The following is a 28,000-nucleotide window of genomic DNA, read 5'->3' as shown; positions in this document are numbered from 1 at the left end:
GCGCCCTCCCCCGCCCCGCGCCTGCGCAGGCCGTGCGCGCCGCCCGCCCGCCTCATTCCCTGAGGAGCCTCCCGCGCCCCAGCCCGTTGTTCCCGCTCCACCGGCGCGGTCCCGGCCGTCCGCATCCCTCGCTCTCTTCCCGCCGAGGCAGACGCTTCCCCTGCCCCCGCGACGATCCCTCGGAGCGGGGCGGCTGCGGGCGGAGCGGCGCGGACCGGTTGGGGCCGGTTCCCCGCGCAGGCGCAGCGCCCCGTAAACAGGAAGCGGCGGCGGCGGCGGCCCCGGAGCGGCAGAGACAAAGAGGCTGCGGAGCGGGAACGGCAGGGACCCGGCTCGGCTCGGCCCGGCCCAGCGAGCGGCGGCCCTGGCGGCGGGCGGCAGGATGGTGCAGAAGGAGGGGCAGGCGGCGCTGGAGGAGCCCCAGGGCAGTCCTAACCCGTCCGGGGTGCCCGGGGCCCCTTTAGAGCCGCCGGGCGCCACGGCAGGGCCGGTCCCGGGGGGCGAGGAGACCGACACCGAGACGGAGACTGCGCTGGGCTCCCGCCGCTTCCTCTGCGGAGTCGTCGAAGGTGAGAGGTTTCAGAGGCGGGAGTCTCCCCTGGGAGACAGGGGGTGCGGGGGAACCGGGGGTTCGGTATCCGCGAGAGACCGGGGGTAGGCTGGTTCCAGCTGGCTTTGCTTTGCCGTCTCCTCCCCCGCCCGGAGGAGCCCGCTCGGCGGGGAGGTGGCGTGCGGTTCTTGGCCCGGACTCCGCCAGGGTGGGGAGGAGCCGCGGTTCCCGGGCGGGGCTTCTGGCCCTGGGGCTTGTGCTGGAGCGGGGAGCGCCCTTTGATGGCAGCTGTGCGGCGGGGCGAGCGCAGGCCTGGCACCCAGCGCGCCGATGATTCCTCAGAGAGGCTGAGGCAGTGCTGGGGCTCGCTTGCTCGTACGTGTCTAAAGGGGGAAGTAGGAGAGAGCAGAGCTACCGCGCGATTATCCCGGCTGTACGTGCTCTTCCTGCGCTCCAGAGGCTCACATACAGCCTTGAGTAGGGAATAATTGATTCTGTACACAGTTGCTCAGTAATTAATATTAAATGCACCTTGTTCTCTAAAGTGTTATAGCTTATCATTTTAAATGTAGAACGATCCCTTTTTTGTCTTTTAGCATAGTTGCATGATTAAAAGGTTTAAGTTGTTGAAGCTGCAGAATAAAGGGACTTTTTGCAGTTCTCAGTAATGCGTTTCTGACAGGTCAGTTAAGGTAGGTGGTTGAAAGCAGGAAAAATGGTTTATTACCAGCGTAACAGTTGGTTTTAAATTGTTTATTTCCTGTGATCTATTATTATTTCTATACTGAAAATGATTTTCCAGTAGGAAAATAAAATTATTAGCAGATGGAATGGAGAGGGGAACAGGCAGTTTATCAAAGTCAGTATTTGCATTGCTTTGCAGACTGTTTTCTCTTTGTATCTTAAAAAAAAAAAAAAGGATTATTCGGCTTCTGTAAATATGACTGTGAGAGGTGAATTGGTAGGGCTTAAATACAGTCAGTGTGAAGAAAAATGCCTTTTATTGCTAATAGGCTTAATTCTGTGAAAATAGATGCCAAATTGGAGGCTTTGGAGACATGTAACAGTGAAGAAAAACACAGATTGTAACAGCATGTTTTCTCATGTTCCTGCTGACACACCTGGGTAAATCACTTGTTCATCCAGGTTTCTATCGGAACCACTGAGAATACCATAATAATTTTTCTTGTTGTGTTAGTTACATTGTTGATTGTCTCAGCATATATTTTGTTGCAGGTTCTTGAGTGTACTGTGCACAAAACGAAACAAGAAAATGGCCTCTGCCCGATGAAGCCGTCAAACAGTGGTTAGGAGTTAGCAGTCTAACAATAGTATGTGTATGGGGAAAAAAAGAATAGGGGAGTGTTAAGAAAAAAAAAAAAGGGAAACAAAAAACCACCACCAACAGAAAAACAAACTTGTGGTGAACAAGGTAAATGGTAGTGAGTGACAACATCTGTCTCATTAGTGACTCAAGGGGAATTACAGAGTTAAGAGAAAAACAGGAATTAACTTCAGAAGTGTAGATAAATACTTAAACATAGAGTAGTGGTTAACACAGACTAAGGTCTAGTGAAATTAGAGTGCTGAGATGGAGAATTTAGATCTTTGGTAGAAAAGGCAGAGGGCAATTGGCCAAATACTGGGTATGCACTCTAAGACTGTGAAGAGTGTGTGTCACTTATCAAATTCACTGTTTTGCAGAGTAATAAGGCCTTAGAGATTGCTGAATGCAGAGCTTTGGTGCATTGCCTCTAGGATGTCCTGACTTTTAGTGATGGAGAGCATGGTAATGGGATGAGGTATTTTGGCATGATCTGTTGACTTTGTATTAACCTGACACACAGCCCTGAGGGAGAAATACAAAACTAGGGTGATTTTTTTTTTAGTTGGACAGAAAGATCCAAGAATTGTAATCAGCTGGTGACAGTAGTAACCTTGGAAATGTGGTGACAGATGGAAAAGTATTGCTACAGATTAGCCAGTTCTGTTCAGCCTTATTTAATTAGTTTTTGGTAACTGGGGTTTTTTTCCTTTTTTAATTATTTTTTTTATTTATTTTTAAATTTTTTTTGTTATGCTAGGTTGTGCTCTGCTTTAGGCTTGTAGGTCTGAAACAGTAGTATCATAAGTAAAGCAAATGTGTTGTGAATGAGTTATGAGACACAGGGGATGTTCATTAGGTTTCTCAGGATTTCACTTTTTTTGTGAGTTCCTGAGCTTACTCAGGGCAGCATCAGTAAGAGTTAGGAAACTAAGAAATTCCTTCTGGGTGAAGTAAACTGGGAGGTTTTCAGTCCTCTGCGCTCTCTCTTGTTGTTCCCTGTTGCACTGGGCAGTTGAGGAGAAGTAGTTGCTCAGTTTTGCCGTGTTGTGGTGCCAGGCAGTTTGAGATCACTCTTGGAGAGAATAATTCTTAAAACTTGAGCCTCTTGCTTTAAGCTTCTTAAAAGAGCATTGTACACTTCACATGTAACTGAAATGCAATATATAAAAAATGGCTTCAGTTGCATCAGTTTGGAGTTTTGGAAGGTAGAGGGGTGGTTGTGACCTCAATGAGACTGAATATTTACAGATTTACAAGGGTGAATAGCTTTGGAAATGAGGATACTGTTTACCTTTTGAACTGCTGTTCTATGGGGACTCGCGAGCTTTGTGTATTAGTAGTATTATTCATCCCTGAGTGGCCGTACCGTTTGAAAATAAGAGCTTATTAAATTTCATGTTATTTCACTCTCTTGTCTTTGCATGGACGGCAAGCTGAAGCTTTGTTTTGAAGTGCCCACTTGTGGTTGAACTGTTTGCACATAGGTCTAAGTGAGCTGGCTTGACTAAGAGGGCATTGAGAGTGCTTCTTTAAAGTATTATGTTTCTAGAATGGAAGGATTAGGTTTGAAGCCAGAAGCAGTTGCAATTTCCATGGAATTGTATGAATTTCAATACACTCTACTCTAAAATCACTTGTGTAGATGCTTTTATGTATGATTATTCACAGACATAGCTTGTAAAATGTGGAAATGGTAAAGCAGGATATCAGTTTGCAACTTAATTTTGACAAAGAGCCTATTAAACACAATTAAAAAAAATTAATCCTAAGCATTTTGTTGACTCACTTGTACATTCTTTTTAATGACACATCATCTTCTCCAGTATGTATTTATATCTTTTGTGTATATAAGTCCTAGACTGTACCAAAGGCATTTTTGAGTTGATAAATGTTTTCAGTTGTCTTTCAGTGTTCAACTTAAAATCAAATCTATTTTGTAGGTGTCTGGAGTGGTAATTTAATTAGGTTATAACTGTTCAGTCTGCTGCTATAATAATGCTGACTTGACTTGTCAAGGGCATATGCTCAGAAATACAGTTTGTATTCTGAAAATTAATTGCTTCAGTGGCCAAAATTATAAGACCTTAGATCATAAGAAATAAAACTAATTATAATTGCATTTTAAATTTAGATCAGTTTAAGTTATTACACTTTCCTCATGCTAACTATTTTTTTCTTTTTCTGCTTTGGGGAGTTTTTTGACAAATGTAGCAAAAGAAGAAGAAAATGGTGGGTTGTAATACAAAGTTTCATGAAGCAGGCATAATCTAACTGGATATTTCTAATCTTGTTGCCCATAGGATTTTATGGAAGACCTTGGGTGATGGAGCAGAGAAAAGAACTTTTTAGAAGGCAAGTCATGTTTCCTCTTACTGCAGCACATTCCATTGGAATGTAATCATAAACTTCCACTTAAGTCTGGAAAGAGTTATTGTTCTAACCTAGAGCAACTTTCTGCCTAATATCTATATTCTTGGGGATTTGTATTCACCTTTTCATCTTGCATACACCAAATTGGTCCAATATAATTTGTGCTTAAAGTTGTTGTGACTTAATAGTATAACACAACATTCAGTGAAGAAAAAAAATTAAGTAAAAGAGTAACTGGAATGAAACACAGAATTCCTGAATTTGTAGGCTATTTGAAGGCTTTTTTCCTGTTTTTAGGCTTCAGAAATGGGGACTGAATACATACCTGTATGCGCCAAAGGATGACTACAAGCACAGGATGTTTTGGCGAGAAATGTACTCCGTGGAGGAAGCAGGTAATTGCCTTTATTTCTCCTCTGTGTTTTCTATAAGTAGATTTTTGAATGAATTGGTTATGGCTATGTATACTTGTGTGTGTTTAATCACAGTAGCCATTCCCAAAGGTAACTGAAAACCTCTTTTTAATACCCAGCAGGTGTGTTTATTTGAGCTTTGGAACAAGCATGGATTTACTTCTTTTAACTATAACTGAAGATGATTTCTGAAACTGCTTTTAAGGCTTTGTCGTACAAGATTTATTTTTTGTCATGGGAAAGGTTGCTCAGACTTACTCCTCTGGCTCTTGAATGTTTGGGCTGTATTTTGAAGTAGAAATTATTTGCTTTAGAAAAGGAAAAAAAGATTGATGAGCAAATAGTATGTCCTTTTATGTGATTCATTAAGTTCTTGTCTCAGTGAAAAGAGTACCTGTTGGAAAAATAGCTCTCCAACAGTTAGAACATAAAAGATCTGTTCACACTCGTTTGTTTTATCCACCTCTGGCATTTATGGGATTTATGATGCTTTATTAGGCTGAGGGGATTAGTTTTCCTTGGGCAAGGGGAAAAAATACATTCTCTTGAAATGAAATAATCCTTCTTGAGACCTCTTTGAATCAATGCAGAAAAATAATCTGAAGGATATTGCAAGGTAATATCCAATAACAGCAAAGATTGTTAAATATGCTAAAAGTAATTATCTTCATTCATTCTACAAAAGATTCTGTGTCAAGTTTGAACTACTTCTGTACAGTGATGTTAAACCCATTTCTTCATGTGCTTAAGCTTCAGTCATATGAATAGTGTATGAACCACTGTCACATAGGGTGATATTACTGCAATAAATTGTTAGTATGTGATGAAAAAGTGAGTAATAATTCTAGAAGTGGTGATGTACGTACTGTGGAAACAGACTGTATCCATATTTGTCTCACAGCATTGGGATCAAGAAAATTTTTAAAATATTTATAAAAATTTTAACATGGAAAATGAGAATACAAGGATAGATGTTGTATTCCTTTTGGCATAATTGGTGAAAAATCCTCCAAATTATTTGGTGTTCTTTGCTGTCTTAGCTTCAAGAAATTCCAGTAATTATTTTTTCTAATTATGATAGAAGAGGTATCTACACCTTGTAATATAATGATGCCTGAGAATTTTTTTTAATAGTTCAGTCTTTCTGAAATATTTTAATTTCCTTTCCAGAGCAGCTAATGACTCTAATATCAGCAGCACGAGAACATGAAATAGAATTCATCTATGCAATCTCACCTGGACTCGACATCACTTTCTCTAACCCTAAAGAGGTATCCACATTGAAGCGTAAGCTGGACCAGGTAAGGTTGGCACAAACTTAGCACAGTTCCGGTGCTGCTTAATTTGGAAGCTCCAATTCCCTCCTCACTCTTGCAGCATTTCACCAGCTTCTTGAACCTGTTTTTGTCTTCAGAGTAGTTTGGAATCTTGAAGCCAAGATGCACTGCTAAAGCAAGAACTCTAGCCTACAATAAATGCCTTCACAGACCTGACATGCACATTTTCTTTGTTCTCCTAAGTGACTCCTCTCCTTTGTCCAAGAGCTGTTACAGAATAAGCTTTTTTCCCAGCTGTCCATCCTGTGAGATCAGCTTTGGATGGTTAAAACTGGAACAGATTGCAGGTCTTTAAAGGTCTAATCTTTGAGAGAAGCAGAGCTGTGGGTCATAGGCATTCATTGTGAATAGAAACCAAAGTCTGTCTTGCCTCAACTATATCCCCATTCCTATAGCTGTCTCTAAGGTAGATTAGATTTCAAAATCCTATTGTTTGATTAAAAGAAGCAATAATGATTTAACAAATTAAACATTTTGTTCTTGTCTCTTGTCTTAGGTTTCTCAGTTTGGCTGTAGATCTTTTGCACTCCTCTTTGATGATATCGATCACAACATGTGTGCAGCGGACAAAGAAGTTTTCAGTTCTTTTGCTCATGCTCAAGTCTCAATCACAAATGAAATTTATCAATACCTGGGAGAACCAGACACATTCCTTTTCTGTCCTACAGGTAAAATGAGCAGAATAGTTTTGTTCAGCCTTAAAGGATGGGGACTGATATCTTACTGTTTGAAAAGCTGGTTTAACATTTAATAACTGCCTTAAGGAGTATTTTGGGGTTGATTGAAGAAATTGACTTACAAAGAAAAGTTTGGTTATTCAGATGTATGCAAAGATTTTTCCAAATTTATAAATCTCAAAGTCTCAATGCCAAGCAAATAAGGCAGCTTGATAGAACAGCTCAAGAAGTTTGAACTGAGAATTAGGCTAAAGGAAAATCTATTTTTTCCTAACTTGAACTGAAATCTTTGCTTCTTGAATTAGCAGGTTGTTAGTTTCTAAGAATTTTTTTGAAAGTAGAAGTAGTCTGTGCTTACAACTGTCAGTGGTTTCTATTTTTAATAAGATTGCTCTCTTCACTAGTCAATGAGTTGCTTTTTTTATCAAAAATTATTTTTAGTTTATCCTCCTGTACTGTGGTATTGTGGTTCTATTGCAGACCTTAACTTGAGAGACATATGTTCCAGTGTTAAAATTTTTAGGTATTTGCACGTTGTAATGAGTTTTGAAGTTTTCTCATTCTCTTGGATACTGTTTGCTGTAACATGGCCTTGTACTTACGGATTTGATTAATTTTTTCCTAATTTTAACATTTGAACAATTTAAACTATTTCTCTGCCATTTGTTTCTGATATTTATGCTGTGTCATTCATAATGTCTTTTTTATTTATATTTTAGACTTTGGGGACTTACTTGATTAATTTTATAAATGTTTTTCATTTCCAAGGGTGGTATTCTCTCAATGTATTTGTGGGACAATTGTGTGTTGTCACACATGTACATCCTTCTAGTAACAGTGACATTCTCTTATCCTGTGCAGAGTACTGTGGAACTTTCTGTTATCCGAATGTTGCCCAGTCACCGTATTTACGGACTGTAGGAGAAAAACTGCTCCCTGGAATTGAAGTATTATGGACAGGTAAAGATTGATGGGTTCTTTCTTTTTATTTTGTTGGTATCGAGTATTTTCTTGTAAGTAGTAAAATAAACTGTCCAACTACATGGGGGTTGAATCTTCAAGTACATGCAAAACCTTCTGATTATTCTGTTTCCTGCTTAGGTCCGAAAGTTGTATCCAAAGACATTCCAGTAGAATCCATTGAAGAAGTTTCTAAGATCATCAGGAGAGCACCAGTTATCTGGGATAACATTCATGCTAATGATTATGATCAAAAGAGGCTTTTTCTTGGGCCTTACAAGGGTCGGTCAACTGAACTCATCCCTCGACTGAAGGGTGTTCTGACCAATCCAAACTGTGAATTTGAAGCCAATTACGTTGCCATTCACACGCTTGCGACCTGGTACAAGTCTAACATGAATGGAGTGAGAAAAGATGTGGTGATGAGTAAGTATGCCTGTTTGCTGGATCTGTGTTTAACCAATCATACCAATTCTTGGTGTTTTTAATGATTTTCTCTTCCTCACCAACTTTTTCTTCTTCTGATGATCTAGCCTTTTCTATTCCATAAGTAAATGGCAGTTGCCTGAAAAGATAATGATCTCGGCTTTATTGACTTCCTGGGGCATATCTGTAGCACACGGTATCAAAGAATTTCTTAGTCTTGAGATGTTTCTGTAGTTATGTAATTAACACTCTTGGGAAGCAAGTTTAATGGCCAAATTTGAAATGTGTCCATGGTATGATTTCATTGGAATAGAAGTAGTTCAGATCAGAAGACACCCTGAATGCCAGGATGTCTGGTTTCTGTACTGACATTAGTGAGGACCATAATTTTATTTTATTTTTTTTTTTCTAATTAGAATCTTGTAACTTGTCCTTTTTGTGACCTAAACCTCTGAGTTACTTAATGCCTTGTGTGACATCTGAAAAACCTGTTTTTGCTATTCTAAAGTAAACTAGTGTGATAACTTTTTAAAATTTGTCTCTGTAGCTGATACTGAAGACAGCACGGTTTCGATCCAGATTAAATTGGAAAATGAAGGGAGTGATGAAGATATTGAAACAGATGTTCTCTACAGCCCACAAATGGCCCTGAAGTTGGCCTTAACGGAATGGTTACAAGAATTTGGAGTACCTCAGCAATACAGCAGTGAGTATGATTTGGTATCAATCTGGGGTAGAAAAATCGTGTTAGATAACTCAGTATTTGTGTTTAGATTAAAGATATTTTACAGATCCTGGCAATTCATTCACTTCAGCTGGAAATATTTTCTGCCGTAGTAATTAGGGAACCTTAATTAAGAAGTCAGAATGCTTGATAATCTACAATGTGCTTGTAATGCTCTGATTGATCAACAGAAGCAATCTTGATGTATTATCCTTTGGCATTTCTGATAGAAGACAAGAAGAGTCTGGATCTTGCTAGTCCCAGTTCTTAATAGACTTCACGGGAACCTGAGAGAATAGGAAGTACAGTGGAGTTGGGGTTTTTTTTGAGTTGATGTTAGATTGTCATAAAAACCAGTTCTGGTCCTGAAGACTCCGTGTTCTTCCAGTTGTTTTAAGATAGTTTTACTTTCCTGAGTTTGTCTTCATAAGCCAGCTGAGTTCTTTCCAGCACTGTACACCTTTTTTGTACCAGTGGGAGTTTGGCTATGAGGGAAAATCTGTTTTTCTCTAGTGTGGGTTTCAGGTGATCAGAGCATCTTTCTGTGTTAACTGGTGATGGAATGAAGGAGCCTGTTCACCTAACTGCTGTGTGGTGCATTTATGTTTTTGAACTGTAGAGTTTTTGTATCTTTCTAAAACTCAACTGCAGCAGAAACACTGGGTGAGGAGTAGTGATTAAGGTGTCTGTCTTCCTCCATTTTCACAGTACAATTTAAGTTGGAAGGGACTTCTTGAGATCTGTCTTGAGTTTAACAACCTTAGGGAGGGTGAGTTAGAGCAGGTTGTCCAATATTGTACCTGGTAAGGTTTTGGATGTCTCAATTTTTCCCAGGTTACAGATAGTTTTGAATTTGAGATATTTAAGCATCAGCTCATCATTAAGCTTTTATTATGAACTGTCCTTTATATTCAAATACAATTTTACCAAGTCAGTTGATGCAGATGGAAAAATAGTTACTTTGAGAGCTTTTTATTCTGATGACATAGTTTAAAATGCTGCTGGCAGCACATAAATATTAAATAATTATCCCAACGTTTTCTTCATCCTATCTTTCGTTAGCAGTTATGTGAAAAGGAAACTTGTAAAACTCAAAGTCAGTAATTAGAATTACATTGACAGAAGTGAACAGACAAAGTACTGAAAGGAAGCAATGCTGATGGGATGCTGTGGTAACAAAGTCATCCATCATTTGCAGGAGTTGCTGATTTGAATGTTAATTGGCAGATATTGAAAACTAAACTTGATTCTTCTTACTCTCAGGTAGGCAAGTGGCCCACAGTGGTGCTAAAACCTCTGTTGGGGATGTAGGACCTCTGGTGGCACCATCCTCTTTAAATGCAGCAACAGTGGTTACCACAGTGTACCAGGAGCCCATCATGAGCCAGGGTGCGGCGCTGAGCAGTGACTCACCGGCCATGGCCAAGGAGGAGGAGAAGAAGCAATCTGATGAGGAACCAATGGACATGGTGGTGGAAAAGCAAGATGATGCAGACAAGAATGCAAACCAGATCCTGACAGATATTGCCGAAGCCAAAATGTCAGAGGAGCTGAAGCCAATGGATACGGATAAAGAGAGTATAGTGGAGTCAAAGTCTCCAGAGATGTCCATGCAGGAAGACTCTGGTAGTGACATTGCACCTATGCAGACTGATGAACAAATTAACAAAGAACATTTTGTGCCTGGGCCGAATGAAAAGCCTCTTTACACAGTAGAACCAGTGACTTTAGAGGACTTACAGCTTCTTGCTGACTTGTTTTACCTTCCTTATGAACATGGACCCAAAGGTGCACAGATGCTGAGGGAATTCCAGTGGCTGAGAGCAAATAGCAGTGTTGTCAGCGTTAATTGCAAGGGAAAGGATGCTGAAAAAGTGAGTGCAAATCTTGTTTCTCTCATTTTATGTCAAAATCCCAAGCATTTTTATCTGTTGTGTGTAATAGGGACTGGTGTTCTACGTTGTAGGACCTGAAGGGTAGTCTATAATGAACCACAGGTCACAGTAATTTTCGTTCCTCCAGTGGAATGTACTGTTTTAAGCCCAGTAGTGCCATGTAGCTATGGAGATGGTCTGGTAACTGCATTTGAACAGTGTTTCCTCACTTCTTACAGCAATAGAGAATATCTGTGAGTCATGTGTGGTGTGGTAGTCTGTCCTGGTAGAATGAAGTAATGAATTGTGTAGTCTTCCTCCATATTTGGAGAACCTCTCTTCTCTAGGAGCCTGTGTTTGATCGTGTGGATTTTTTTCATAGATTGAAGAATGGCGTAACAGAGCAGCCAAGTTTGAAGAGATGTGCAGCTTGGTGATGGGCATGTTCACTCGTCTCTCCAACTGTGCCAACAGGACAATCCTTTATGACATGTACTCCTACGTCTGGGATATCAAGAGTATTATGTCAATGGTGAAATCTTTTGTGCAGTGGTTAGGTAGGTGCATTGGGAGCCATTATAATCCCAGATAGCATCTTTTTAATGTATGTTTTTAATTAGCCCACGGGGAAAACGGAAGTATTAGGCAAATGTATTGTCTTGGACGGGGGTCTGGTTTGACCCTGTTTTAAAGGTTTTCCTGTCTTGCTGTTTGAAGCAATGCTTGCAGTGAGTTTGCTTTGCTATTAAAAGTGAAGTCTGCTGGATGCTTAAGATTGGAGACCTTGATTTTCTTCTTGGGCTAATGAAACTTGAATCTCATCTGACACGTAAGTGTTGACTTTAACTTGCTCTTGACTGAATGCACACTGGACTATGCCATAACTCCTTGGATGCCCTGCTGTATGATTGGAAATGACACTACGAAATGTGATCACATCAGCCATCTGCTGTTTGCTCTGTCTTGATAACATTATTGCTGTCTTCAACAGACCTTTCAATGGGCCTGGCCATGAGGAAGGTGATCCTCCCAGCCCCTGTGCGCATGCGAGCTTTAGCATAAGGCTATTCTGGTGCAAAATAATTTCCTTTAAACACTTTCCAAATTGCTGATTTTTTTATTTTTTTTTAAATATATTTTAAGTTTTTGGTAATGGGTGGAAATTGTGGTGCTCTCTGGACAGATTTAGTCTGAGACTTAAAATGATACTGAAACAGTTGTTTTTTGGTTTAGTTTTTTTTTTTTTTTAATGTGTGACACTTTTTTCTTTGTTTTGTTTTGTTGGTTTTTTTTCCTGAACGATTTTTGGGAGATGCTAAGTTGGCAGATAGCACCAGCATGGCCTGGGTAATTCTAGTGACCTCATTTCACTTTCAGGTTTCAATCCAACTGTAAGGAATATACTGTGGAGTTGCTTGACATACACAGCAGACAGCAAAGCTGATGGTCTCAAGTCACACTTTCCGTAGCTGTCACAAACCTCACAGTGGCTAACCATTACACAACCTTGGTCTAATCCTAGTGTTTGGATTGTCTTTAAATTATATTCTTAAATAATGACAGATTTAAGCAGGGACAGAGAAGACCTGTTAAATCATCAACTTGGTCTGTGCCCAACAAATTCCTGTGGTTTGTACTTATTAAATATCTGATCCCTAAACTTATTAAAGAAGAGAGCTTTTTAGACTGCCTTCTGCAAAGCACAAGAAGAAAACTAGTGTGGGAGGAAAACTCAGCAGCATTGCAATATGTTAACATTTCTCTAACAACCTCATGCTGTTTTAAAAGCCTTAGTTTGTGCGTTTTTAAGTGTAACCCAACTCCTCCAACTTTACTACCCTTGGTGTATGTTGACCTTCAGCTAGAAAATGCTCTCTTCTTGATAACTTAATGTGCTTTCAACTCCAGGCCAAAGCTCTATAAAGGGAACAGTGGTTCATGTAGAAAACATGAAGGCCCCAATGCAGACTGCATTTCAGAATTACCAGACTATGTACTAAATTCAGCTGAAATTGTTTTCAGTGTCCCTGTAAAGTTGGGTTCAAGTCTCTAAAAGCATCAAATATTTGGCATAGTTCAGAATAGAAGCCAACTCAGTAAACACAAACTCTGTTAACTTTGGCACTGTTCTGTTTCAATACTCACACTATTTCAACTGATAGTTGAAAAATTCAGGGTTTTTCACATGTTCAGTTTAATGCTCTCATGCTAACAGTGCTTCCGTGAGAGGGGCCATTTTTGTCTTCAGCTTGTGTTTTATCACTAGTGTAAATACAGAGTAAAAGTCTTTGATAAAAATACCTCATTATATGAAGTCAAGTACATTACAAATCCAAACAAGTTAGTTTTCACAGTGGTGTGCTCAATGGTCCACTGGATGTTCACTTTTTTCACCTCTCCTCCCAAGTCCAGCTAGCATTCAGTCCCTTAAATTAGTGTGGCTGTACAGTACTATGGATTACTAATGACTTCTATTGTCTTCTTCCCCATTGTGTACAGATGGGAGAATCCTCAGCACAAGTTTCTACTGCTATTGGATGGACAGCGCCAGATGTTCACAGCGCGTCGTCATTAATTAATTAGAATGGAAAGGTTTTGTCTGTGAGGCAGCTCAGATAGATTAGAAGTACAACAGGCATGAACTGAAGTCACATTTGCGCAGCGACTTAGGCATTAACTATGTTTTTCATTTATACAGCTCTTCATTCACACAGCTCTTTACTGTAATAATTGGAAGTGCTAGTTAAGTTGTAGTCTCAAAGGACAGACAGATACTGTCTTCCAAGTTACTGACTAAATCTCTTTGGAAAGGATATCTTCTTACATGAGAATTCTAAAATGTGGGAGTAAACCAAATTTGAATTCTGGTGTTTGGATTGTTTCTGAAATTTGCCATACTTAGGGTAGTTTGTATTTAACCTATATTCCTAAACTTGCATAAATGTCAAACTTGGCACACTTTGGGACTCTCTGACTAGCACAACATATTTGTCTGTACTGATCTGAGACTGTTACTTGAACAGGAGTTAGATTGCTGTCCACAAAAGGAAAAGAGTATTTGCGCTGCTCCTCTTGTCAGAAAACTAGGCAAGTAATTGAGATCTACACTCCAGAGACCACTTGGCGGTTTTTTTCTCTCCAGAGCTGTCATTTGTTACTTGGTGAAGGCTGCAGTCCCTTGCTGGCAGAACAGTGTTAAAAAATCAAACAACCGATGGAAGCTTCTTTTCTAAAGCAAGTGCAAGCTAAAGCTAAGCACTGTAATGGGCCTGCTGTTGCTGATTGAGCAGCAAGGTCCCTGGTACGTCCATTATGCTTGTGGAAATAAAAATCAAAATACAAAAAGCAAAGCTAGTAGCGGCCACCAAGGTGTATTAATTAAATTGTGAGTGAATTCCAGTTAACGCTACTTAACTTTTTAATGTGTCAACAGTATTGAGAAGGTGTGGCCTGGATTATGTAAATCCATGTAGTCTCTTGTGAGAATGCTGTTTCATACAGCTGTCCTGGCTGCCTGATTTGTTCTAGACTGCTTGCATATATTGCTAGTCCTAGTTTTCTGACAAGATTAGAAACAATAAGTACTAAAATGTGACTTCAGAAAGGTCCATTTTTTTTTCAGGGGCTGTGATAATGGCATTTGTTTGATCTGAAATTTATGGTAGTAGTTATTGAGCCATCTGGGTTCCAAGATACCAAATTTTCACAGATGAAATGCATGTTTCTGACACAAATACACAAAAAGAAAGTATACAAAATGCTTGGGAAGTCTATGTAGTTCTGCATGGCACATTCTTGTGCCTTCTGATCTAGAATGAAATGTGTAGCTAAATTGTCTCACCTGTCTTACAGGTAATCAAAAATGTGAAATACCGCAATTAGTGTGCGAGCACAAAAACTTCATAAATGATACATTATTACAGCCCCTTCCCCTCCCCAAGCCCTGGATTCTAGCTCAGTTAGAGAGCTTTTTCCACAAGTGTATGTTAGCTTTTTGGACATGTAAGACACCCAGGAAATCCCCCTTCTCGTAACATTCTCCGCTTGGATCTGATCTCAACAGGGTGTCGTAGTCAATCTTCAGCACAGTTCTTAAGTGGAGACCAAGAACCCTGGGCCTTTAGAGGTGGTCTAGCAGGAGAGTTCCAGGTATCAATATGACTTCACAACTGAATGACGTTTTCTTTGTTTTATGAGAAACCTTTTGTTGCACATCAGAGGTCTGGAAGGATTGGTCTGCCGAAGGCTTTCTGGTCCAAAGCCCATTAGCCTTACAGCTTGGTTTAAAATAATTTTCCTCCCCTTTCTACAGTAATTTCTCAAGGAGATGCTGCCTGTCCCACGCGCATGCGAAGCGCAGCGGCTTTAGTTGTACATTTCACATTGTTTCTTTGCAGGTCGCACAGCATTTTTACCTGCGCCCGCAATTGCACAATGCGCGCATGCTTGTCTGCCGATGGGAATTCCATGAGCAAAAGGGATGGTCATCCAAATTTTGGTTCCTCTCTAAATAATGCTGTAATGCACTTTATTGCGAGGAATTCAATTGGCAAATATTCCTAAATCGCTGTTTGTACCATGTGCAGATTTGTTCATGGATTTTTCAGGCGCTATACTTTTCCCCCCTCACAGGTGCTCTGCGCGCAGCAAATTGAATCAGCGCATTGCTTTTGGGATAAAGTGTCTCCTCTGGCCAGTTAACCCTCTTCAGACCAAACCTTTCCTCCTGATATTCTATGTTCTTAGACAGTGTAGATACGATTGGTAAAAAGTTTTTTAAAGCAGTTAAGATTAACAGACTCTTAATGTGCTGTTTCAATTGCATATTTTAGAACACCAATTGGATATTTTCTATTCAAATAAGGTCGTTGCATTTGTAAAGCATACCAACCCCACCTTCTTCTGGGGTAGCAAGTAGCAAATGTTAATTTGGGAGTCTGCAGTGCACACCCAAGAGTGATGGGTTTTATTGTTCATACAGTTATATTAAGTATTTTGTTTTCACAGCGTTTGCTGCCTATTGATGGGGCAAATGACCTCTTTTTTCAACCACCTCCATTAACACCCACTTCCAAAGTGTACACCATACGACCCTACTTCCCTAAAGATGAGGTAACTGCTTTTGACACTTGTCTCTTTTGTTGTTAGTGATGCACTTCCTTTTGTGGCAACAGTGGTTACTGCTGAGTCCCCTCTTCCCCTAATGAAGCAGGTGTCCTGGTATCTTGCACAAGGCACAAATGCCAGCTCACAGGAAAACTGAGGTTAAGTGATACACCTCTGGTTCAGCAACATGCTGTGCACCAGTATGTGTATGCTCACAGCTTGATTCCCAGCCTCCCACCCCCTCGCCCTTTTAAATCTGTGAGTGCCTTCATTATTTATGAAAAGCAAATTAAATTTGTTCACAGCTGGTAGAAGAACTCTTGCAGTAGGGAGACATGCAGTGGATTAGACTTAGAGGGTGGGTGTGTATGCCTGTTTCACCTCAGTGGTTATTGTGTTACCTGCTGGTATTTGCGATGCTGTGTAGGCAGAACAGTGATACTGCATCTCAAAATGGAGCTGAAAAATGTGATCATGGTTCAGCCATCCATACCATTTTAGTTACTGTTGGAAGCTTTTTGGTCTGATTTTGAAAGAATGTTGTCAAATCTCCTTTGGAGTGTTTGATACTTTAAAATCAGGAAAATTTTATTAGTCATTATTGATTAGTGCTTTTTAACTTTTCTCTTTTCTGAATGGATCTGTAGTGTAGTTTCTTTTTTATTAGCTTGGCATGGAGAATACTTGAAAGTGAGGTGTCAGCTAATAGTTAACTCTATGGATGCAGTTTAAACAATGTAGAGATTAATGCATCTTGAAATCTTGCGTTGGTATGTGCACTGAGATGAAACAGGCGTTTCTAAGTAAGTTTTCAGTATTTCAAATGAGTCCTAACTTCAAAGCCAGTCAGACATACAAGGCTGACACATGAAGACTCCTTTTCCTACGGCTTCTAGGCCAGCTCTGTCCTGTGCTGTCCTCACCTTTTCCAAACCTTCATGCAAGACTTGACCTAAGCTGACTTGTTCTTTTGTAGGAAATGAAACTGATATTTCTAAACCACCTTAGCAAATAGAGATGCAGCTAAGCATGCACTCATAAACAATATTTCTTCTGAGGAGTTACCTTTTAATTAGAGGAAGAAAAGAAAGTGTCAAATCCAAAGCATTTTTGTTAAAAAAAAAGATAGTTTCATATTTAAGATGTGACTGATACAAATTTGCTCTTTTGAAGAGATTCGGGTGAAAGCTGTTTAACAGGCTGGGTGTGTCTGTCCTTTGCAGAGGCTGAGTTGCTGGACTTGAACATCAGAAGTTTTATTAAGGGACTTGTAGCAATGGTGGTGGTAGTCTTCACTGAGTGTTTAGTATCAAACTCCCAGACCTAATCTTGTGCTGTTACAAGAGCAGGAGGTTGACCTCCAGCCTTTCTTTCCCAGCCATTCAATTTAACTGCAATGTTTTTGAAGGCAACTTTGAGTTACTTTCAGGAAAGAGGTGGAGAGAATGCTATCCTTTTGCATAGATGGACACTTTTGATCTCTGGTGACTCAGTGCCTGTCAGTACTAGTATGTTAATGACATACTTGCTTTTGAATGTGACTGGTAAGTTGAAATAATCTCTTTTCTCCTCTTAGGCATCTGTATATAAAATCTGCAGAGAAATGTATGCTGATGGAGCTGATCAACCCTTCCACAGTTTACCAGATTTAATTGGAGACAAGTATGTATTAGGAATAAATGTCCTGCAGAGGTGGTTCTGAAGGATAAAGTCCTGATAATGTATTTAATTTGAATTTTTAAAATTGTGTGTGGGAAGAATACAAAGAACATTTGAAGTAGATAAAACAATTTACTCTTAGGAAACTGGGGTTTTGGTTTCTTAAAGAGACTATTGACAGTTAATGTCTCAGTTCATGTGCTGGTCACCTGTTGTGAGCTGTTAGAAAATAAATTTAGCTGAAACCATTGTATTATAAAACCTGTGCATCATAATATCTTATTTCAGATTTTGTGAAAGTATATCATGAGAGTGTCCATAGTCTGTAGTTACCCTCTGGTATTTTTTCTTACTTACTGTAGTTCTTAAAATAGAATTGACAGGTTATTGAGGTGCAGTCTCCCAGCCAAGTGCCTCAAGGTTTTTTCTGAAATATATGCACAAACTTTTTAAAAGGATAAGCAATGATAGATGAAGTTTAAAAAAAATGGGACATTAAATCTGAGCTGTAAAATGAGCTACTTTGAGTGGATTATTTTTTTGTCTCAGGTGTTTAATTTAGATAGAATTTTATAGAGTCTCCTCTGAGTGACAGGAAGGCAGTTAAGAAAGGATGTGTAACTAGTATCGAACAATACCCAAAGGAAATTATAAAGGCAAGGAAATAATGGCAGCAGAGCCACTAAGAGGAAAAGCTGAAGAGCTGAAAATCTGTGGAATGCTGAGGTGCACATGTTGCTTATATTTGAGTTTTGACAGCTGATCAGTCAATTAGTGCTTTGTTGAAACTAATTCCATGACTGGAGGACTCACTTCTTTGGTTGACCCTTGAGTTTCCTCCATGGTACCTGAAGGGCATACTTGGTCAAACTGACCTTCATCTGACTGAATTTGTGCTTTTTTTCCTGCAGGTTAGTTGGAGGTCTGCTCACTCTCAGCCTGGATTACTGCTTCGTCTTAGAAGATGAGGATGGCATATGTGGCTATGCTTTGGGAACAGTTGATGTAACTCCCTTCATTAAGAAATGCAAGATGTCTTGGATCCCTTTCATGCAAGAAAAATATACTAAACCAAATAGTGACAAAGAGTTGTCTGAGGCAGAGGTTGGTATAACTTGCGAGATCAGAACTGCATGCTGAAGGCTTTCAAAGTGGGTTTTTGTTGGTTTTTTTTGAGCTCACATGAAATTCAGTGTTTGCACCTTTCTGAAGACTTTGAGCATGTATTAAAGCATCTGATGTATCAAAAAGAGACTGTAAAATTATTCATTGCCAGTCAGATACAGCTGTGTGCTATAATATACCCATGAGGTATACTTCAGTAGTAATCAATGCAGTAAATGTAAAGCAACTTCATCTAGAGAAAATTACATTTTGAAAAAAAAAGTATTGCTCCTGCTCTGTTCTACTGCAAAATGCAGTATTAGTTTCTCCATGCTGCAGGTAAAGCACTGAATGTCACATCAATTTAAGTATGGAAAACAAATTCAGGAGTGCTTGGTTTTGGTGTGAAAATCTAGGAGCTATTTGAGCTGTTGTGGAGCTGTAAATGGTGCAAAGCAACCTAAAACTGCCCATTAAAAAGGCAAAAAAACCAAAGAAGAATATCTGTGCAAACTGTTGGTTATGTGTTTGCTTATGTTTTCTTTCACTGGAAGTATGGGTCGCTGAGAATGAGCTTTGCATGCCTCCTTTGATGGTCTGAGCAGCTTTTCTAGCCAGTCTAGAGTACAGACAGCAATTCATCAGATGAGGAACATCAGAGATGTAGCTGAAAAGCCTCCTGGTTTGGAGGCTCCATGAGCAAAGCAGTCTCCCCTGATAAAGATGAATGAAAATGAAAAGCTGGAAAATTATTAAATACCTGTTTCCCATATTCATTTCAGAAAATAATGCTAAGCTTCCATGAAGAACAAGAGGTATTGCCAGAATCATTCCTTGCTAACTTTCCATCTTTGATAAAGATTGATATCCACAAAAAAGTGACAGATCCAAGTGTGGCCAAAAGTATGATGGCCTGCCTGCTCTCTTCTCTAAAGGCTAATGGTAAGTTTCTTGCACTTAGAATTCCTTGCTTCCTAACTACATGTCATTTCTAGGGTGCAAGGCAAACTTGGGAAGATTTGGTTAAATAATTACAAAAGCTTTTGAACAGCTAACTTCTGCTGCTGCCTTGGAAAAGCAAGCTTTTCGTTTTAGCCATTATCCTTCAAATTAGAAGATAGGCAGAACTGAGGGAGCAATTTGGCACTGAGGGCACACATCTTTACATCTTGAATACTGCACAAAAGCCTATATTTTCCCTGCAAGCATTGGTAAAGATGCTTTTTTTTTTAAGTTTGGCTGTCTGCACTGCTGAGTAATTACCAAACCTTCAGTATGGGAAGTACTTGGCTGCCTGCCCTGACTGTGCACCCAACACTCACAGTTCCTCTGTTTCCACTTGGTGCCCTCCTGCAATGCTGTTTTTGGAGCCAGCATCAAATATTTTTCTGTGCAGTGAAAGGTGTGCAGAGGGCTTGTTCAGACTGATGGATGCCTGCGGTGTGCAGTCCCGTTAAGGGATGGTCAGTTGTGCTGCCATAAATGGGCACTAATGCTACATGTGGAATTGGATTGCTGATTTACCTGCTAAAATAGATGGGAACTCTAGTAATATTTTATATCTGTGCTTTTTACAGTAACTCTTCTCCTACAGTCTTTTGTTTATTTTCTTTCTTCAGGCTCCCGTGGGGCTTTTTGTGAAGTGAGACCAGATGATAAAAGAATCTTGGAATTTTACAGCAAGCTCGGTTGTTTTGAAATTGCTAAAATGGAAGGATTTCCAAAGGATGTTGTTATCCTTGGAAGAAGCCTTTGAAGTGCTTGACAGTGAACTGTTCCAGTACTGTAGACCCTTAACAGCTGGGCAGGTAGTGGTGGGGATCTTCATATGGTCTAACTGCACAAAGCCAGCAATAAGCCAGCTTGATAAAAGGGGCTATGCGAAAATCACCCATCACACATTCAGACTGTAATTTGTTGGAAGGGGGGATAATGCTGCTGAAAACATTGTTATAATGAAGAGAAACCTTGTCCTCTCCTGGTCCTGTGTGAAGTGCCAAGGAATCTTGCATGGGCTATAGCTTCTCAGAGGAATCCCTCTCAATCAGTGCTGTGGTTGACGACCGTTCTCTGCATTCAAGTGTCAACAGAAAATTGGTCTCTAGCAGAATGCTTATAAAGATGCAGGTTTTTTTTCTCTGTCATAGAGTAGGATGTGCAATTGGAAGTTGCAGAAATGGGAGGGATTGCTTGTATCAATCAGCATTTTTAAAGATATGTAGTTACAGTTCTATTTTTTACTACCTTTACGCTTGTTGATAAAGCAATGACCCATTGTCACTTCTAATGACCATTGGTTCAAGCTTTGTGTTTTGTTAGGGACAAATGTGCAGTGGTCTGTGGCAGAAGTCACTCAATGACAAACTTGTAAATCTCAGTGTATATAAACTTAGCTGTATGCTGAGTAACTTTTTGTTTACTGGTTTTTGTAACTTTTTCTTTTGAAAAGTGAAATGGTATAGGTCCAAGACGGCACTTTTGAAAAACCTGCAACCACAATCGAGAACAAGTCTGTCCTCAGCACTGACCTTTCTTATTGTGCCTCATATCCAGGGCTAGGAACTGACCATCTTGGGAAAGGGGAGCAGATCCCAACTGACCCTTCCTTCAGATAGCAGTTTGTCGCTGCTTCAGGGTATCATTCTCCTGGGACTGAAACAGCAATTCACAGGATGCTTTTCTGAACCCATTAATTTTGGTAATGTTCGCATGGGATTATGGATGAAAGATGGTGAGAGGGAGAGAGAGCTGGCCCACAGCTGGGATTTGTCCTTGGAAGAGTCACCATGTTTCAAAGCCTGTTCGTACTAGTTTGATTAAATCAGGGTCTTCAAGTCCTGCACATTTGTATCAAATAACTTTTCTATAAGAAATGCCACAATAAGCACATTTTTACACATTATTTAAATGGTTATCTACTTTTAAATGTTCTAAGAGTTTAATGTTTTTGCCCAGGATGGACATGCTTGGTGATGGGATGGAACTGGTGTTGTATGGGACCTGGTAGTCAGGCAGTTGGATCATTAATGGAAATGGTATTTCACAGTAGTCCCAGTGTCCCAGGCAGGTGATTGGACAATGGTATGCACTTTGCAGTACTTTGTTTCTTCCACCTGCTGTCATCAGCTGTCTATATCTTATGTTTAAATTTTCCTGGGGTTTTTTCAGTGGTGCACAAGGGGAGCTTGGTTGCTCTTACAAGCCTCCAGCTGCATAGAAGTTGATTTGCAACCTGTAATGAATGGCAGTAAGACTGCAGTAATGCTCTCTGCAACCTGTAAGGAGATGCTGTGTTTGGCCTTCTGGTGCAGTCATGTGCAAGATGTTTTGATTTTATTTTTTTTTTTTCTTTGCAGAATGTGAATGATTTTTAATGCGGTAGCGAAGTATTTAAGTTGAAGCAAGTTCATTTCATTTTTAGAGAGAGGTATGGGGTTGTGCTGTGGGATTTCATTAAGTCCGAGCTGAATGCCACTAGTTTTTATACAGCTTTGAGTGCATGTTGAGTAGCTGATACCTTGATTTACCAGATGGGAGAGTTTTGTTTCTTCATGGATACCAGACTCAACTTATTTTATCTGGATGCATAACATTACAGCATAGGATGCTTGTGGCCTTATTTCTTGGCTTTTAAGGAGTTGCCACATTTTCTCTTCCTATGAATTTGTTATTATTATAGAAATTAATTGTCTAAGCCTATGGAATGTCAGGCCAATACCATCATTCTAGGATTGTAAAGTGATATGTTGACATATCTTTCATGGTTATAAATTTTCATTAAGGTTGGAATGCCACTTTCATTAATCTGTTTTAGATCAACAGTATCTGTAGCAGAAAAAGACCTGTAAAACTGTATTTGAAGACCATGCGAGAAATAGAATAAAAGTTGAGAAGTGAATGTAAATAAACGTGTATTTTGTGTATGAGCTGGTCCAGAACCAGAAGGGGCTCAGCAATGTACATTACATCACACTGTGTTTGATGCCCTTGGGATCAGCCGTCAGAGACTTGGGTCTGGTTTTGGTGTTGGCAGTTCTACATCCACAAAATTTAACTTGGGAAGATAAATACTGAGATACCTGAAGCAAGTAGCTTCCTGCTTAGAGTGACAGCTAAGCGAAGGGATGGACCAGGGCTATGAAAAGCAGCTTTTCTTATGAAGGTCGCTTCACAAGAGTTTGTCCATCTGCTACACAGGTGCACTGGTGGTGTAGTTCAGAAGCTGTGCAGTGTGGAGAACAGGATAACACACAAAACAAGCAGGGAAGTCAGCAGGTGAAAACTTTTCTCCTGGCCCAGTAAATGTTCTCTGTTAAAACAAGTAATGTGTTGCACATAGATGACTATGTTTTCTTAAAGCCTATTTGTGAAGCTACGACAGACTTGTCTCTCTACAGCACATCTTGGCCTGGGAAAAGGGATTTGGCTCTGATGTTGCACCAGACTCTTTTCCCTTAAAGGAGCATAATGCAGCAGTGGATGCTCCTGCCTCCATCGCTCCAGGGTGGTGGCTGCAGACAGGTCAGGTAGGGTCAGATGGCTGCGTGCGGAGCAGCTGCTGAGAAGCACGTGGGTGTGCTTGTGTAACCATTGCTGCTTGCTTCTTTCTGGGACCCGGTTCAGCTTTTCAAACCTCTTCAGTCAGGTTTTCCTTGAACCTGCTCCAGCTCGAGCAAAGCAAGTGGCTGGCTAGCAGAAGTCTCTGCGGTGGGAGCAGAGCCAGATTCATCTCCAGAATGCAGTGTGGACTCGTTAGTGGGATTTGTTTTAATCTGTCTGCTCCTCTGCAGCACCAAGCAGACCGCTTCCCTTTCAGCTTTGAAAGGCCGGTACAGCCCTCTCCTTGCCACTGATTTTGAAGTAGGATATTGCCTTCTGCCTCAAACGCTCCTGTGCTGCAGTCCCCAGTGTCAGGTCACGCTGCTCTTGCCCATGCTTAAAGAGCTAGAGATGAGCAGGTCCCTCCCGTTGTAGCCCTCCCTCGACCGTTGTCACCCTCCTGTCCCCCCGGTACCCCTCTTTATGCCCTCGGCCTCCTGGCTCTGTGGGTGTCCTGTATCTCCTCCCCAGTGCTGCTGCCGTGGGCCGGGCCGGGCCGGTGTCCAGGCGGAAGAAGGGCGGTAGGTGAGCAGCCGGTAGTAACGGCCGTTGTGGCGTTGCTACAGCTGGCGCTGAGGTCCGTAAAGGCTGAAGACCCAGAATGGGCAGGAAATACCCGAATTCAAGGCTGTGGGGCGCTGCCGCAGGACCCTTTGGTTCGGTCCCGGGGGGCGGGCGCGGGGCGGGGCTGCTCGGTACGGCACTGCACGGCCCGCCCCGCTCCCTCAGCCTCTCCCAGCGCCGCCGCCTCATGGAGCCGCACGGGCCCGCCTGCCCCGGCAGCGTCCTCTTCGGTGAGCGGCCCCGGGCCAGGGGAACCGGGACACGGGCAAGGGGGCGGGAGAGACACGGGGGTGGGGGGGGGGAGGTCATAGATGAATTAGGGAGGTGACTCACGGGGAGGGGGTCTGGGACGAGAGAGACGTAGGAGGGTGAGAGAGATCCGGAGGGCGCGAGAGAACGCTGGGGCAATAAATAGAGGTCAGGAGAGAGACGGGGCAGAAAGGGACTTTGGGGAGTAATCGGGACGGCGTGGAGGCTGGAAAGACACGTGTGGGTGGCGGGGGAAAATAGCTGTGGGGTCAAAGAGAGACCTGGGGTAGCAGAGACACTGTGAGGGGAAAGAGGCAAGAGAGACACGCGGGTATGAGGAGACACATGGAGGGCATGATCGTGCCGGCGGGGAGGACGGTGTGGAGAGACGCGTGTATGACCGGGCTCGGGAGGCAGCAGGCACATGCTGGGGGTCCCGGGGCAGTCTGGGGGGAGCCGCGTGGGCTCTTGGTGTTCTGACGGCTTTAGAGGACGGGGAGTAATGGGGCGGTGGGTTGGCAGTCCCGACTCACGCCGGCCTCTCCTGCTCCTCCGGTTAATCCCCCGCGCTCCCACGTCAGCGTTTCGTGGGCGCCTGTCGCAGGGCGGTGGAGCCGTGTCCCTCCTCTCTGGGAGGGGTTTGGCCGGGCCGGGGAAGCCCCGCCGCACGTGGGCCTGCGCCGCTCCCGAGCCCGTGTGAGGGCAGCCCCAGCCCCAGCCGGGCCTCGGTGCACGCGGGGGAAACGGACGTGCAGCTCCCCGGGCCTCTTGTGCACCTGGGGCTGGGCCCTCCCCTCGGTAAGTTGAATATATAAGCATGGGAAGGAAGACGTCCTGCCCCGGGCTGTGCTCGTGAAGGTTGATTCCTCTCCCTTGGAAATTCCGGCAGTGGTATGCAGGGCTCGGCTCTGTGTTTTTCCGATCAGCCTCACACTGGTGAATCATCCTGCAATAAGTAAACGCTCCCAGGGCAGTTTAGTCCCTCCCTTTGGTCGGCTGAATCCTGATCCTAAGAGCTAAGGACGTAGCTTAATGCATTGCCCTTGTTTTTGTAACTGTCTGAAGAAGTATGTAATAAAATTTTTCTCAAAACTTCTCTTGGGGGACTCCAGCTCCCTGCAGCTTGGTCTGGCATCCTCCCCTTGGGCTGGGCCTCATCATTCAGGTCTGGCACTCTGTGTCTGTCTCTGCTTCCAGACTCCTATCCAAGAAAAAGTTGTACTGGCAATGGCATGAGCAGAGTCACTGTTTTGTCTGCTCCCTCCTGTTTTCCACAGTGGTGTGCCCTGTCTGTTCTTCTCCCTGGAGGGGAAGAGCCTTGCCCTGCCAGTGCTTGGGAACGTTGGGTGCCCATGGGCATTGCTTCATGGCAGCCTGCTTTGGGGACACCAGGTTTTGTCCCCTCATGGTGCAGAGGTGGCTGTGTAATTTTTTGGGACCCTGGAGCCCAGGGTGCCCTGATCTGATGCTGCTCCTCACACAAGAAAAAAGTTTTAGAGGTGCCATGTGCATGCCTGGCCAGGGCTATCCCTCAGAACCCTTTGCCTATAGTGACTGGTGTTGTGTAAAGCTTGCTACTGTTTTTTTCTTCTCCTTCTAGGCTGTGAGCTGACTGCCAGTACCAAATCTTACACATTTCAGGTGGATAAAGAAGATGACTCTGACCACATTTTAGCGCTGTCTGTGGTAAGAGAAATGTGAACATAACTGTGCTTGTTCTCTCCTGTAGTCACCCATATCCTTATCCTCATTTCTTGGCTGGACTGGAGTCAGGGGACTCCCTTGGCTGAGGTCCCAGGACTGGCTGCTCTCAGGGCAGGACACAGAGTGGTCATCTTTATCCATCATATGTAGGCACTTGTGCAAAGCCTGTGGTGGCAGAAGCATGTTGAGTAAGGGAATGCTTCAGGCAGGTGAAAAGGTGAATGCTTCAGGTGAAGAAAAGTATTTTTCCCTTGTATTTAACCTTGCTGGAGCTTCACACCAGCTGGGTCTCTGGCTTTTTACTCCCTAAGTCTAGAGAGTGCAGGGCTTCATTCCCGGCTCTCACTGGGGATGTTTTCTATCCTGGGAGCACAGAACCTGCCAGCATGGATCAAATCAGCAGAAATCACAGCCCGGGTGCCATCCCTTGAGGTGACTGCAGCAACAGCTGTTGCAGCTGGGAGAGACACAGAAGCCTCTCTGAGGCAGTCAGGGCAGAGTTGCTACAGGATTGTTCACTGCTCTCCCTGTTTTGTGGAGCAGCATCCCCACACCTTGCATGACATCTGGGCTAGTAGCATTGTTGTGGGTTACTTGTCCTGTGGAGAGCTCCAGCTGTCCCATATGTGTCCCTTGGGAGAGCATTTGCTCACAATCTCCACTTCCACCCAGGTCTGCCTCACTGATGGTGCCAAGGACGAATGCAACGTGGTGGAGGTTGTTGGGCGAAACCATGAGAACCAAGAGATCGCTGTGCCTGTGGCAAATCTGAAATTGTCATGCCAACCCTTGGTAAGAGGCTTATTTGAAGACTTGGGGGTGGATGGCCGCAGGGAACAGGACAGCTCTGGATGTTTGTGGATCCTGATCCAAGATGTGCAGCTCATAGGCAAATGCCCTGGGTGCCCTTGGCCTGGCTGCAGGTGTCCTCAGATGGACATGTTTCACTGGGAACTGCAGGGTATTCTGCTTTTTGCCTCTGCCCCTAACTCAGCTCCATTTCTGCTCTTTGCAGCTGAGTCTGGACAACTTCAAGCTGCAGCCTCCGGTGACCTTTCGCCTGGCAGCAGGCTCTGGCCCAGTGCACCTCACCGGCTGGCACAAGATCAGTAAGAACTGAAGGGTGGGGAAAAGCTTGGGAGGAGTGAGGGTTATGAAGGGACTTCAGAGTCAACAACGGCTAGGGAGCTGCTGGGAGATGCCCTGGGTGCTACCTGGCATGCTTGCTCTGTCCATCCTTTGTGCTGATTCCCCAGGGGTCATCTCAGGACAGGGATTCCTTCCCTACTGCAAGGCCTTGCCTGGGAAAAGGGGTTTGGATGTCTCAAACTGTCCCCTTTTTTCCTGTCTGGCTGTCACCATTCCCCTCTTGAGACCTCCCTCCAGTTGGGATGTTGCTTATTTCCCACTCTTAGCTGCTGTGAAAGCTGCTTCAGAGCTCCTTGGGCTGCTCTGCTCTTGGGGTGTCTTGTGGGCCGGTTGTATTTGCACAGACATACATGGGTGAGTAACAGTTACTGTGTGTCCCAGTGCACAGGGAAGATGCTTCCTTTGAGGAGGATGATGACTTGTCTGAGGAGGATGAGGAGGAGCTTCCTCCTATTATGCCAGCCAAGAAGTAGGACGAGGAAGCAGTAACTTGTCTCCAGGCAAGGTGAGGGGCCAGGCTGCCTTGGAGGAAGGATTTGGGTGGCTGTGATACTGGTGTGGCAAGTGTGAGTGGAATGTGCTGCTGAAGTCTGCTGGTCTCAACCTTGTTCTTCCCCTAGGTACTCACTGGGACTTCTCTCCCTGGACGGTTTTTACCTTGGACACCTATTACCAGGACCTCAACATTTGCTGCTTGTTTTTTGGGTTTTTTTAATGCTGTTTTAACTTTCTGGGGAGCAGGAGCTGCTCCCAACACCGGAGTGTCTTCTTTCACACAGCCCTGGAAGGGTGATCCCAAAACTGGATGGATGCTGCTGGTATATCCCCTCTGTCTGATCCCTGTCCTGGGAGTTGGGGATGGAGGAGATGATCCTTACCCTGTGCCTTTTTGCTGTCCTGGACCTCTGCTCCATGCACCCCCTTTCCCTGGCTGTGAAATACTCAGTCCTGGCCCCTTCACCAGCAGATGGATGTAAAGCCAGCTGTGCGACAGGCACTTTCACTGATTCTAATGTGTTTGCTTTTGCTTACTCACAGTTTGATGGTTTTTATATACTTGGAAATGTGAAAGTGGGGCCCAGGCTCTGTTGTTGAGTGCAGTTATGGTGGGGAGAGAGCTCACAGCCTGTCTGATTTGGGGGAGGTTCTGGGTCAGTGTGCATTGTAAAGAACTGTTCTTACACTCAATAAAGATCTCTGAGGCATCA

General features: G+C 42.8%; 2 protein-coding genes across 5 annotated transcripts; both read left to right on the top strand.

Annotated features, from left to right (window-relative positions):
• The first annotated feature begins 23 nt into the window (after nucleotides 1-23).
• Nucleotides 24-22,435, top strand: OGA (O-GlcNAcase). Of its 4 annotated transcripts, XM_086898948.1 has the most exons (17): nucleotides 24-66; nucleotides 509-569; nucleotides 4,178-4,229; nucleotides 4,545-4,642; nucleotides 5,831-5,961; nucleotides 6,494-6,665; nucleotides 7,536-7,634; nucleotides 7,776-8,060; nucleotides 8,608-8,766; nucleotides 10,048-10,658; nucleotides 11,041-11,215; nucleotides 14,722-14,807; nucleotides 15,666-15,770; nucleotides 17,341-17,426; nucleotides 18,335-18,527; nucleotides 19,310-19,469; nucleotides 20,147-22,435. In XM_086898948.1, the coding sequence occupies exons 3-17, from the start codon at nucleotides 4,201-4,203 to the stop codon at nucleotides 20,281-20,283; spliced, it is 2,526 nt and encodes an 841-aa protein (XP_086755074.1). In that variant the 5' UTR covers nucleotides 24-66; nucleotides 509-569; nucleotides 4,178-4,200; the 3' UTR covers nucleotides 20,284-22,435. The 4 variants fall into 4 exon arrangements, with proteins under 4 accessions (XP_086755074.1, XP_086755071.1, XP_086755072.1 ...); XM_086898945.1 differs by lacking the exon at nucleotides 24-66 and having other exon boundaries at nucleotides 283-569; XM_086898946.1 differs by lacking the exons at nucleotides 24-66; nucleotides 509-569 and adding an exon at nucleotides 708-925.
• On the top strand, nucleotides 21,865-28,000 carry NPM3 (nucleophosmin/nucleoplasmin 3). Its single transcript, XM_086898949.1, has 6 exons — nucleotides 21,865-23,920; nucleotides 25,540-25,625; nucleotides 26,316-26,435; nucleotides 26,659-26,752; nucleotides 27,174-27,297; nucleotides 27,413-28,000. Exons 1-5 carry the CDS (start codon nucleotides 23,728-23,730, stop codon nucleotides 27,263-27,265), a joined length of 585 nt encoding a protein of 194 aa, XP_086755075.1. The 5' UTR covers nucleotides 21,865-23,727; the 3' UTR covers nucleotides 27,266-27,297; nucleotides 27,413-28,000.

Source organism: Cyanistes caeruleus, chromosome 8 (genome assembly GCF_971803275.1).
Source record: "Cyanistes caeruleus chromosome 8, bCyaCae1.hap1.1, whole genome shotgun sequence".
Classification (NCBI taxonomy): Eukaryota; Metazoa; Chordata; class Aves; order Passeriformes; family Paridae; genus Cyanistes; species Cyanistes caeruleus.
Note: the sequence above shows the minus strand (reverse complement) of the source record. Positions and strands in the feature narration are given on the sequence as shown.